The sequence below is a fragment of the Anomalospiza imberbis genome, unplaced genomic scaffold (assembly GCF_031753505.1).
Source record: "Anomalospiza imberbis isolate Cuckoo-Finch-1a 21T00152 unplaced genomic scaffold, ASM3175350v1 scaffold_77, whole genome shotgun sequence".
In the NCBI taxonomy this organism is placed as follows: domain Eukaryota; kingdom Metazoa; phylum Chordata; class Aves; order Passeriformes; family Viduidae; genus Anomalospiza; species Anomalospiza imberbis.
The window spans coordinates 232214-244280 of record NW_027100387.1 but is presented as its reverse complement, the minus strand read 5'-3'; the positions used below and the strand labels follow the sequence as shown (position 1 = coordinate 244280).

At 54.2% G+C, this 12067-nt stretch overlaps 1 protein-coding gene across 1 annotated transcript; it reads left to right on the top strand.

The window, feature by feature from the left end:
* Positions 1–6440: 6440 nt before the first annotated feature.
* On the top strand, positions 6441–10766 carry LOC137467728 (alpha-N-acetylneuraminate alpha-2,8-sialyltransferase ST8SIA3). The gene is made up of 4 exons (XM_068179149.1): positions 6441–6695; positions 7688–7810; positions 9565–10122; positions 10339–10766. Exons 1-4 carry the CDS (start codon positions 6517–6519, stop codon positions 10619–10621), a joined length of 1143 nt encoding a protein of 380 aa, XP_068035250.1. The 5' UTR covers positions 6441–6516; the 3' UTR covers positions 10622–10766.
* Positions 10767–12067: the final 1301 nt, after the last annotated feature.

Sequence of the window (12067 nt, the reverse complement as noted above, 5' to 3'; positions counted from 1 at the left end):
TTTTCTGCCGAGAGGAGCTTCACAGCCCAGTATCCAACCCCCAAAGTGTCACCAGGGACAAGTGGGCCTTCCCTTTGCTTCCATTTATAGCCTTCTCCAGAAATTGCCTATGGAATTTCTGTTTCTTGTGTCTGTTTTAATAAATGGGTGTGTTTGCTATTGCTGTTGAAAGTTCTGTGTTTGGCCTTTTAAAGTCATTTGATTAGGAAGTACAGAGAATATTTTAGCAGCAGAGAAGGCTCTCACAATCAGCACTAGAAGAAATAATCCAATTTTCTTGGCAAAGAAGGGCAAGGGTCCTCCTAGGAGGTCAAAGCTCCCTTAGCACAATTAGAACTTTAATTAATGAAATTGGTTGAGCTTCCACCAGCAGAAGCAGTGTATTTGTGGAGCTCTGGGAGTGGAGACAGCAGCTCCCTGCTGGCTCTCCTGAGCACACCCTGGGCCCCCAAAATGCACCCAGACACCACCATGGAGGACATTTCTTCCAGAGATGCAACTTTGGGGCTCTTGGTTGGACATCAGAGCCAAATTGGCCTCTCCAGCAGCTCTGTGAGGAGCGGCACGACTCACCGTGTGTCGTGCTGTTCAGACATGCTGTCTGCAATTAATATTGCATAATGGCCTCCTGATTCCTAAATTATGTATTTCTCCTTCTCAGCATCGTGTGGCTTTTTTACAGGGTTAATTATTTTCCATCATTCTGCCTTTAGTAACAGTCGTCTTAATTAAGGGGGCCAAGTTCCGTTCTCATTCCTGCCTGGCAGATCCTAATGAAATCAATGGAGCCGTGCGGTGTAAATGGGAGGGACGCCGGCCATCCAGTAAAAGTAAAACGTTCCCTCTCTTGTTGATTAATGCATAAAATTAACCCAGGCCTAATGTCCAACTCCTGACTGAGTGAATCACTGCAGAGCCCCCTCTCGGGCTGCTTTTCCACGCGCAGTTCTGACCTTGTTCATCCCGTGTGCATGCCAGCAGCGCTCTGCCACCACACCAGCAGGTGCTGGGTGCCCTGGCTCTACTTTTGGGTTTGAGAAACACGGCAGAAGTTTGCAAGCAGGACTCCAAGTCACTGTCACCTCTCCCTCCAGTGGCTTCAGACAGGGCTGAGCAAGTGATCCCTGTCCCTTTGCTCCTGCCCAGGGCTCTGCCAGCAGGCAGCTCCCCCAAAGCCATGTGCTGTTCGCTTGCAGGGATCAAACACCTGAGGCAGGGATTTAAATCATCCCAGAGCCCCATCCCTGGCAGCGCCCCCGGCTCACTCCCTGACTCTCCCCCCCAGCTTCGCCTGCTGGCACCAAAAGGGCTGATCCCCAATTATTCCTCCCTGGCTTGCATTTCCTGACAGCCCAACATTAAACCAGGCCCAGGCAGCCATGCAGGGGAGGCGAGGCTCCAATAAGTGGATCCACATGCAATATTCATGGATGGCTTCAGAATAGTTGCAGATCCATCACACTTGGCAGCGGGATGGGGATGGCGTGCTCTCCTAATGCTAGGCTTAAGCACCTTCTTGAACCCGAGCCCTGAGGATGGATGACCGCCTGGAGCCGGGGGTGCCAGCATGGTCCCGCTGCTGGTGGGTCCCCATCTGTCCTGCCAAAGCCCCCTGCCTGCTCCACAGTCTCCCTCCCACCTCAGGGAAGCCCTGGAAAGCCTTTTGGGACCTGGGCCTCTGGGCATCCCTGGCCACCCCGTGATGCGCTGCTCCTGCACCCAGCTGTAGCTCTGGATAAAGAGCAGGGAAAACAAGGGAGCCACTGGAGCTTAATGCCCTCACTCCAGGAAAGGTTTGTTTACCAGCTTCTGGCCAGCACCACACTGCAGCTCCAAACCTGATCTCATCCCCCAGGATTAATTTTTACACAATCATTCCGCAGTCTATGATAATCACTCCATAAAAAAATGAAGAGATTTGGGATTTTTTCCAGCGCGGAGGATTAGGCCTAAAGACAAGTAATCTGCAGGAAGCTCAGCTGCATGCACACCACTAATCGCTCCGCACTCTTCCCAGCTTTAGCTCTTTCATTAGGATTTTCCACAGTGGGCTGGCCGTCCTTGCTGAGGCCGGCTGCCACAGACAGGCAGGCACATCCCGAGGGATCCGGCCGCGTGCCAGCCCATGGGGGTCACGGCAGCAGTTTGGGCGAGCGGCAGCGCCATGAGTCCCTGCAGCGCCGCGCATCCCCGGGGTGCCGCGCATCCCCGTGTGCCCTCCAACCCTGCCATGCTGGGCACACGGCTGGGCTCATCACCTCTCTCTCCACTACAAAGAGGAGACTCTGGAACAGGCTCCCCACTCTGGGATCTCTCCAGCTTCCTTGGGAAGGAGGTGAAGCAATTGTCACAGGAGACATTAGTGCAGTGCAACGAACCAGGTGGTGGGATGGTTTTAAAATGCAATAAACTATTGAAAGAAATTATGAGCTTAAATCCTGAAGCCTTTAGTAAATTCCTGGTGGTTTAACTAGGTGAGGAGTGAATAATAACTGGGGAACTGGCAATTTCCCTGTTCCAGGGACAGCCGTGTTCTCCTGAGCCCCCAGGAACCTCCTTCAGCTGCCATCCTTGCCAGGCCTGGCTTAACTAACCCTGGTCCTGCACTAAGAGCAGCAGTGGGTGCAAGAGGTAGCAACACACACCCCAATCACTCCTCATGGGCACACCAGGATTATTCTCACTGTTTCCCACTGAGGCTTGGGACTGAATTCCCAAAGATTCCTGATGGGATGTGATCCCATGCCTGGGGCCTGGTGGGCTCCTGGCACTGCCAGAAGGGTGAGAGCTCACAGGCTGAGAGAAATCGCTGCACGGTTTAGAGTCAGGAGAAGAGACATGCCCGTTGTGCCCAGCAAGCGTTTTTCCAAATATAATTAAAATAAGTACATCTCTACGATGGCTCCGACCACAGGGATAAGGATGCAATGCCAGGTTTTTAAAACAAAATAATGTAAGCACTTAGAAAAGGACTCGAGCAGACTTTGGGTACTTATGTTCAAAATAATTGTCCCAGGAAACCCGATTCAGCAGCCACCCAGGCTGAAAGCACTTAGGCACACGCGGGCAGGCGTTCAACAAAGCATTTAGTGACCCCGGCGCTGCATCAGCAGGAACGCGGCGCTCCGGGCAGGGAGTGACTCAGGGAAACCGCGGGGCTCAGGCGGACGACGTCCCGCCGGGGGACGGCCGGGGTTCCGCCCGGGTCCCGCCTGGATCCCGCCTGGCTCCTGCCAGGGTCCCTCTACGGTCGTACCTGGTCGCGCATGGGTTCATTGGGATCCCACCTGGTTCCAGGCTGCATCCTGCCCAGCCCTCACTGGGGTCCCGTCTGGCCCCACGCACGGGCGCCAGTGTCCCCCTGTGCCCCCCGTTTGCCGCTGGCTCCTGCCCGCGTGGCTGCTCCCACTGCCTTAAGGGCCGGGATGTGAGGGTTCCTTAGCCCAGCGGGATGACCCAGGAGCCGCAGGAGCTCGCTCCTCACACCCTTCCCCGGGAATACCTTTGCAGTCCCAGCGGAGCTGCTGTAATCCAGCAGCCGCGGCTGCTAAACGCAGCCGAGGAGGGAGAAGGCTCGTGGTAATAAATTCATGGACCTTCACACCCCAGCAGGCTGACAAGCACCTGTTTTTAAAGAGACTTTAAAACCACTTGGAGCGCTGTGAGGCAGACCGAGACCCCCTTATGCTTGGAGACCCCAAACACCAGCTTCAAAGGAGGGAGGGAAATTGCAAAGATAGCCTGGAAAAAGTGGATTTCAGCGGGGGCAAATCTTCAAAGCACAAGTTTCCTGTGCTGTTATAAAGACCGTGTACCTTTTGCATGAATAAGTCAAAACTGGGAAACTTTCCTAAGCACATGCCCAACCTGACAGGTGGCTCCTCTGCTGGGCTGTGAAGTGATCGATGCTCCTGGTTCCTCTTGTGTGGTGCGGCCATGCTTCTCCTCGATGGAACCCATCCCTCCTGCAGTGCCACCCCTGCTGCCCGGGGACTCTGCCCCAGGACAGGGTGTCCATGGGTGCCCAGAGAGCGGGGTCTGTCCCACTGCCCAGCTGAGAGGTTTCACACATGAGGCAATTTCTCCTTGGAGAGCCTCCGATCCCAGCTAACCAGATTTCCTGCCGCTGCCACTGCTGGATTTTCCTGACTTTAGGGCCGGTGTTTCTCACCAGCTGAGGGCTTGGTGCACCTGGGGCTATGCCAGGACTGGTGGGGAGCTGCTGACAGCCTGGGACATGTCCTTCCAAACTGCCCCTTGTCCTCAAGGCTGCTTGCAGAGCACCCTGTGACCCGCTGGCTTCTTTGGAGCTGCCCCCAGCCCCGAGCTGCTTAATTGAGGCGGGAGCGGTACCTGGGCCTCCCCGCTCCTGCCGCAGCCTCCGGCGAGCCGAGCTCTGTGTCAATTACAGGAAAATCAATGAAGATACTGTTCAGGACTCCTTTTCACCATTCAGCACGGATGATATCCTTCACTTTCTAGCACTGATTCATTTACTTTCAGCCTCTCCAGGGGCTCCTGACATATTGCTATCTCTGAAGAATCTGAAGCAAGAACTGCCTTTGTTTCAACTGCAACTTGTTGGTGGGGCTGGGGCTCACTGAGGGTCAGGGGAGAGGTTGCAGCACTCGGCAGGGTTTAAACATTTCTTAGCAAAACACCTTCCCAAGGTCCTCCCAGATCGCTTTTGCATGGGCAGAATCAGAGGAAAAACGGGTCCAAACACAGGACCAGAGTGCCATCACTGTCCCTGCTCCAGCTCCAGGCTGCTCCAGCTGAGCTGTCCCCAAAAATGGTGACACCGCAGTAGTGCTGCTTCTCTTGTTGGCCATGTTGGATGGGGATTGGAGCAACCTGGTCCTGTGGAAGTTGCCTGTGGCAGGGGCTTGGAACTGCATGGTCTTTCCCAGTCCAGCGGCTGTGAACTCTCCTGTAAGAGAAAAGCCAGGATAGTGGACAGGATTGTGACACCAGGGCTGCACAGTCTCACTCTGGGGTTTATTCCTACCCCCAAGACTCAAGGTCAGAAACTACAGAAGACAATATTAAATGTTACAGAACTGATTTCTAAAATATTTAAAGCTAAAGTTTGCAGCTGGTTTATCCGGGAAAGCCTTGGATTTCACTGAGACAGCACTAACCATGTTGAAGCTGGGGACACCATGCACTGGGTGGACAATAGCAGACATCAGGTGACAGCCACAAAAAAATGCCTATGTCCTGTATCAAACCACTGCTATTTCCTGCATTCCCAGCCTTTTCTCTCGCTCCACCAAAGCCACAGGCATCCCGCAGCAGTCGGATATAGACCTCAGGCCGTACTCTGGCCGAACTCCCACTGCAGGCGGAAGAACCACACTGATGCAAGCCCCAGCCCTGCAAGCTCCTCATGTTCCTGCTCTTCAAAGAGAGCTCCGTGCATGGAGAGCAGGAGGAAATAGCCCAGAGCAAGGACGGGGCTACAAAGACAGGATCTATTATTTATGAGGCACTTCAGTGAACCCGGGGCTTGGAGGCAGAGCGGGCTGGGGGGGGCTTTGTGAGGGGAAAAATGGAGTTTGAAGAAACACTGAGTGTGATGCAGCATGCAGGGGTCGTGTTCATGAGAGACATCCCTGGGAGTGCAAAAGGCTCTCTCAGAGTTCACATGGGATTTGCTCTGTGGTTTAGCGGGCAGTTTAATGACCCGTGCTCCAGACACCAGGCTTTTAAAGAGCAAGGGGTTTTCTGAGCCGGCACAGAGCCTGCACTGCCCAGCACAGGCTCCCACTGCTCCGTATAGGCCACCTGGGATCTACGGTGTCACAGGGAAATGGGAGCTGGGGATGCTGTGCACCCACCCAGACATGGGTCCCCCAGCAGAGGCACAGGCCCCCCATGGCTGAGCCGTGCTCAGCCTTCATGCATATCTGGGGGCTCCATGGGGTCGGGGGGGGTCCCTGTGGCTGCCAGACTGGGACACACAAGGCTTTTGGGGGGTCACTTGGGCACCCCAGGGCAGTGGGAAGGGTGGTCTGGGCACCTTAGGGTTGCTGGGAGAACACTGAGGATGTCAGGGTGGGCACACTGGGGAGGGAACTGCTGCTGCGGAGACCCCCGGGCTGTTGGGGGGCACTGGGGCTTTCTGTGTGGCACTGGGGCTTTTGAGGGCACACTGGGGACGTTGAGGGGAAACCTGGCTCTGTTGGTGAGCACGCTGGGGCTGGGGGATGGCACAGGGCCTTCACGGGGGCTCGCTGGGCCTATCGGGAGGGAAGCACGGGGGTGTCGGGGGCTCGCCGGTGCTGTCGGGGGTCACGGGGGCGCTGGGCTGTGCCCGAGGCCGTCCCGCCGTGACTGCCGCGGCAGCGGGGGTCCCTGCGGGGCCGTGCGGGCGCTCCCGGCTGCCATTTCACCGCCCCGTCCCTCCATTTTCCTGCGAGCGCGGCGGAGCCGGCCCGGCCCCGGCCCCGCCGCCGCCCCCAATGTAGCGGCGCGGCCGCCCCGCACCCGCCCAGCCGCGGGGCCGCCTCCGGCATGCGGAGCTGCAAGATGGTGCGGGTGGCCAGCGTGCTGGGGCTCGTCATGCTCAGCGTGGCGCTGCTCATCCTGTCCCTCATCAGCTACGTCTCGCTCAAGAAGGACAACATCTTCGGGGCGCCCCGCGCCGCCGGCGCCGCCGGGCCCCGCATGTACATGTTCCACGCGGGATTCCGGTGAGGCGCGGCCCGCCATGGCGGGCCCGGGCCCGGCCGGCCGGGCAGCGAGGGGAACGGGGGAGCGGGGCCGGAGAGCGCCGGGAGCGGCAACGGCATGGCCCGGGGTGCGGGGAGGCGGGCGGGGGGCACCGGCGCGGCCGCATCCCCGGCGGCGGCGCCGGCCGCTCTCCGTGGTGCTGATGGCGGCGGCCGCGGGGACGGGTCGGGCACGGCCAGTAACGGGCTGCGGGTCTGTGCGGGCAGTGTGGGGGCCCGTGGGGTGTGTGGGCTGTCTGCGTGTGGTCTGTGTGTGCATGTGTGTTGTGTGCTTGCGTGGGTATCTCTGTGTCTGCGTGGGTGGACTCGTGTGCTGCATGGATGTCTCCATGTGTCACCATGTGTGTGCGTGGGTGTCTCCATATGTGTGCACGGGTGTCTCCATGTGTGTGCGTGGGTGTCTCCATGTGTGTGCACGGGTGTCCCCATGTGTGTGCGTGGGTGTCTCCATGTGTGTGCACGGGTGTCTCCATGTGTGTGTGTGGGTGTCCCCATGTGTGTGTGTGGGTGTCCCCATGTCTGTGCACGGGTGTCTCCATGTCTGTGCACGGGTGTCCCCATGTGTGTGCACGGGTGTCCCCATGTCTGTGCACGGGTGTCCCCATGTCTGTCCACGGGTGTCTCCATGTGTGTGCACAGGTGTCCCCATGTCTGTCCACGGGTGTCTCCATGTGTGTGCACAGGTGTCCCCATGTCTGTCCACGGGTGTCTCCATGTGTGTGCACAGGTGTCCCCATGTCTGTCCACGGGTGTCTCCATGTGTGTGCACAGGTGTCCCCATGTCTGTCCACGGGTGTCTCCATATGTGTGCACGGATGTCTCCATGTGAGTAAGTTGCTGTCTCTGTGTCTCCATGTGTATGCATGGATGTCCCCATGTGTGAACATGGCTGTCTCTGTGTCTCCATGTGTCTCCATGCGTGTGCATGTTTTGGTGTCTGTGCCCATCTCCAGGTCTCAGTTTGCACTGAAGTTCCTGGACCCCTCGTTCGTCCCCATCACCAACTCCCTGGGCCAAGAGCTGCAGGACAAGCCCTCCAAGTGGGTCTTCAACCGGAGCGCCTTCGCCCACCAGAGGTGAGCAAGCACCTGGGCACGGCCCCGGCTGTGCCCCTTCCCACCGGCAGTTAAGGGAATGCAGCACTCTGCTGAGCACTCTGAGCTGCGAGGAATTTGCCAGCGGCAAGAGACAAAGGCGGAATCAGAGCTTTTCCCCAGACAGTTGCAGCTGTCCCGAAAGATTTGATTATTTCAGAGCAGGACACCAGGCTGCAACACACATTATTGTACTAGAATGTGACCCAGTTTCCTGGTGTGCAAGCGGAATTGTCCTTACTCCAGGATAAATAACTGTGGTTTAAGAGTGGAAACACTTCAGCCTGTAACAGCCATGAAAGGCTGTGTTCATGGAGGCCAAAGACACGCAGAGAAACTTCCCAGCTGCTGGCAGTTCTGAGCAAGTGCAGTGCTGCTCCTGCCTCCAGCTCCGCTCCGGCTGCAGGGGCAGGCACAGAGCTTTGTACTCCTTATACATACATCTATTTGCTGATTACATATATTTAGCATTTCTATAAAAGAAAATAAAACCGTGCAGCCATTTAAGACAGCTACTGCCATCTTGGACTGTAATTTTGTCCTGACAAATGCCTGCTGGTTTAGGGACTGCCTCGTGGCTCTGCTCACATGTGCCACCTGGGGAGAAGGAATCTGGCTCTGTGGCCAGGCAGGATGGAGCTGCTGCACCTCTCAGTGCAGGGTTTGGGCTTTTCTCCTCCCTTCAGGCCACTGTCCAAGGACAGCAGGACAAGTAATTCCCTTCCAGTGCTGCCACACGCTGCCCTCAGGAGCCGTGGGCTACAGAGAAGAGGTGGCACTTAGTCCGATCTTTTCCCCAGGACCTCCCAGGCTGTGTGACCGTGGCCACCCTCAGTGTTACTCCATCCCTGGCACCAGCAGCTCCATAAGCTTGTTCCTGTGCGACCCCTCTGCTGATTTTAGCTGATGCCTCAGCAGCTGCCTTTGCACTTGTCCGTCAGCCAGAACCCATAATTAGGGCACCCAGTGGGACTCCATTATTGCTCAGACATTGGAGGATGTGAGCTGGAGGAATGGTTGTTTGTTTTCCATAAACATAAGTAAATAAAGTCCTATTCAGTTTCTAATTTTATGCCCTGCAAGGGAAATTCCCAAGCAGGATTGGTTTTGTTTGCTTTGTAAGTATCCCTAATAACCCTCCTAAAAGTGCTGCTGTGCTTGTCCAAATATGAATTAAGGAGCTGTATTTGCATAGATGGAGACAGCGACTGCCGCTTGGTTTTGTGATTGGAAGCTTGTTAATGAAAACATAAACATAAATAAATATATATATATATATAAATATTGGCCTTGTGGCTGCACCAGGAATGAAAGGCACACACAGCCCCAGCAGAAAGCTGTCCTCACCCTGTGCCACAGCCCAGACAGGGTGGTGCAGTGCACACCCCGCAGCTGGGGGACTGTGGGGGGTGTAGTGGGAGCTGCACCCCTTGTCCTAAGCAGCCAATCCCATATTTTAATCCTGACACTATTCCAAGAGGCACAGACACAGCCTGAGCTGGCATCCATGGGGACCAGCTGGTAAATCCAAGTGGAGCTCTAGGTGAGGAGCCAGCTCCCTCATTCCCATCTATTTATATTGATTTAAAAGCCATTGCACCACGTTGCTCAGGAAACTACTTCAGTACACTTTAAATTCAAAAAGGAAAAATATAAGTCTAGACAGAAAACAAACCAACTGCAAAAAAAAGGGGAATTAGAACTCCATGGTTTCTGTTATTTTGCTCTTGTTTTAGGCAAGAAATCCTTCAGCATGTCGACGTCATCAAAAACTTTTCTCTGACCAAGAGCAGTGTTCGGATCGGGCAGCTGATGCACTACGATTATTCCAGCCATAAGTATGTTTTCTCCATCAGCAATAACTTCAAGTCTCTGCTTCCTGACGTGTCTCCCATCCTGAACAAGCACTACAACATCTGTGCTGTGGTCGGCAACAGCGGAATCCTGACCGGGAGCCAGTGTGGGCAGGAAATTGATAAATCGGATTTTGTCTTTCGGTGCAATTTTGCTCCAACTGAGGCTTTCCAGAAAGATGTTGGAAGGAAAACCAACCTTACCACCTTCAACCCCAGCATCCTGGAGAAGTATTACAACAACCTCTTGACCATTCAGGATCGCAACAACTTCTTTTTAAGTTTGAAAAAGCTCGATGGGGCCATTCTTTGGATCCCTGCCTTTTTCTTCCACACATCAGCAACAGTCACGAGAACACTGGTTGACTTCTTTGTTGAGCACAGAGGGCAGCTAAAGGTCCAGCTGGCTTGGCCAGGAAATATCATGCAGCACGTTAACAGGTGGGTGGGCTTGCCTTGCATTTAAGTGGCCATGTACATCTCTTTGTACAAATACATCTCTTAATTGATTGTTCCCCTCATGCCTGATGTGGGAGGCACAGTCTGGCTAGTCAGGACCACTTCTTGTCAGAGCCACTGAAGCATTGTGGTTGCTTCAGAGCAGCCTTCAGTTATTTCTGGGCAGATTGATTCTGACTCTCCTTCTTGTCTTCCCAGGTACTGGCGGAACAAACACCTGTCCCCGAAGCGGCTGAGCACAGGCATCCTCATGTACACCCTGGCTTCGGCCATATGTGACGAGATCCACCTGTACGGCTTCTGGCCCTTCGCCTTCGACCCCAACACGCGGGAGGACCTCCCGTACCACTACTATGACAAGAAGGGAACCAAGTTCACCACCAAGTGGCAGGAGTCCCACCAGCTGCCTGCAGAGTTCCAGCTGCTCTACAGGATGCACGGTGAAGGACTGGCCAAGCTCACCTTGTCGCATTGTGCCTAAGAACCTAAATCTTGAAGTGCCAAACAATTGTCTAAAAAAGTGCCCAAAACCAAATTAAACATTCTTCAGATAGAATTCTAAACAGGCAACAAACCCACCCTAGAATCTTTTCCATAATTTAAAGATGCTTTTTAGCTACTGCTCATCCAAGGGTTTCGGCATATTTAGCGGTGCAGAAGCTTTTATCATATTCTGTGGATGCGATTTGTGCAGCTGCAAAGTTGAAACATTTTGCATTTCTAGATAAGCCACTCAGTATGTTTTAATATCTGTTCATATTTTAGCATTCTACTAAACATCCTAAATAATTTTATTGTTCCTTCCCATTAGAGCTAGAAATGCTACTTTTGAAAGGTTTTGCTTCTTTTGTATCTGTTGCTCTCAATAGCTCAGCGTTGCCGTGGCCGATGGAGGAAGCCACTTGGAATTGCAGCGCATCGTCACACGCAAGTTCCTCAGTGTGGATCCTGATTTCCACCGCTTGGGTATTTTCGTATTTACTGAATTTTACATTTTTTAAAGAATAACAAGAAGAAGGTCACAAAGTGGCTCATACCTTAGCTAGGTGTTTATATCACTCTTGGGATACTTCAATGTTTTAATTCCTTTCGGGACAGATCCTAGTCCAGAGTAGACAGATGGAGGCATGCTCATTCCCATCCATCTGATACTATTGTGTCATTTGATTTTAAAGTTGAACCACCACAATACATGGAATTAGGCTTCTCTGGAGACATATTTGGTGAGAAAGCCCCAAACCCCATCCCTCTGCTTGGGCAGGGACTGGCAGGATGGGCAAACATGGAAGCCAGGTGCTGTGATTTTTAAAACCAGTTTTTGCAGGGAAGTGAGCAGAGCTGGAGTGCAGGGAAGAGGAAATGCCATGACCAAATTTCCCCATTTATGTCTCTAACTCACCAGTCAGATGGCTGGAGCAGTGTGCCCATTTTCCCATCACCAACAGCACTCCAAGGCAGACAGGGCAGATGCTTCCTTGGCACCACAGGAAGTCCAACTGTTTGGGGACAGGACAAACAATAGGGTCGCTTACAGTTGGGAAGTGTTGGCCATTATGTCTCAGGATAAAGGAGCCTGGGAAATGACTGGGTTTCTTATGAGTATGCTGGCAAGTATTTAACCACAACACCCAAGCTGAGCAGCCCCAGGCATGTCCTGGTGCCCACCGTGGCACTGCAGCTCCACTGGCTCCCCCAGCCAGGATGGTTCTCCCCCATGCCCCTGGGTGGAGAAGGACCTGGTGGCTTTCTCCTTCATTTGAATTATCCCACATTTCCCAGCTTTGATTTTCCAAAGGCTGTTTAGGGCTGTGATGGGGCTTGAACCACACCCTTGCTGCCCCATGTCCAGAGCTGCCCCAGCCACTGTTCCTGGGGCTCTGGCCAGTCCTGTGCTCCTCACATTTGCTCAGCAGGGTCCAGCTCGAGT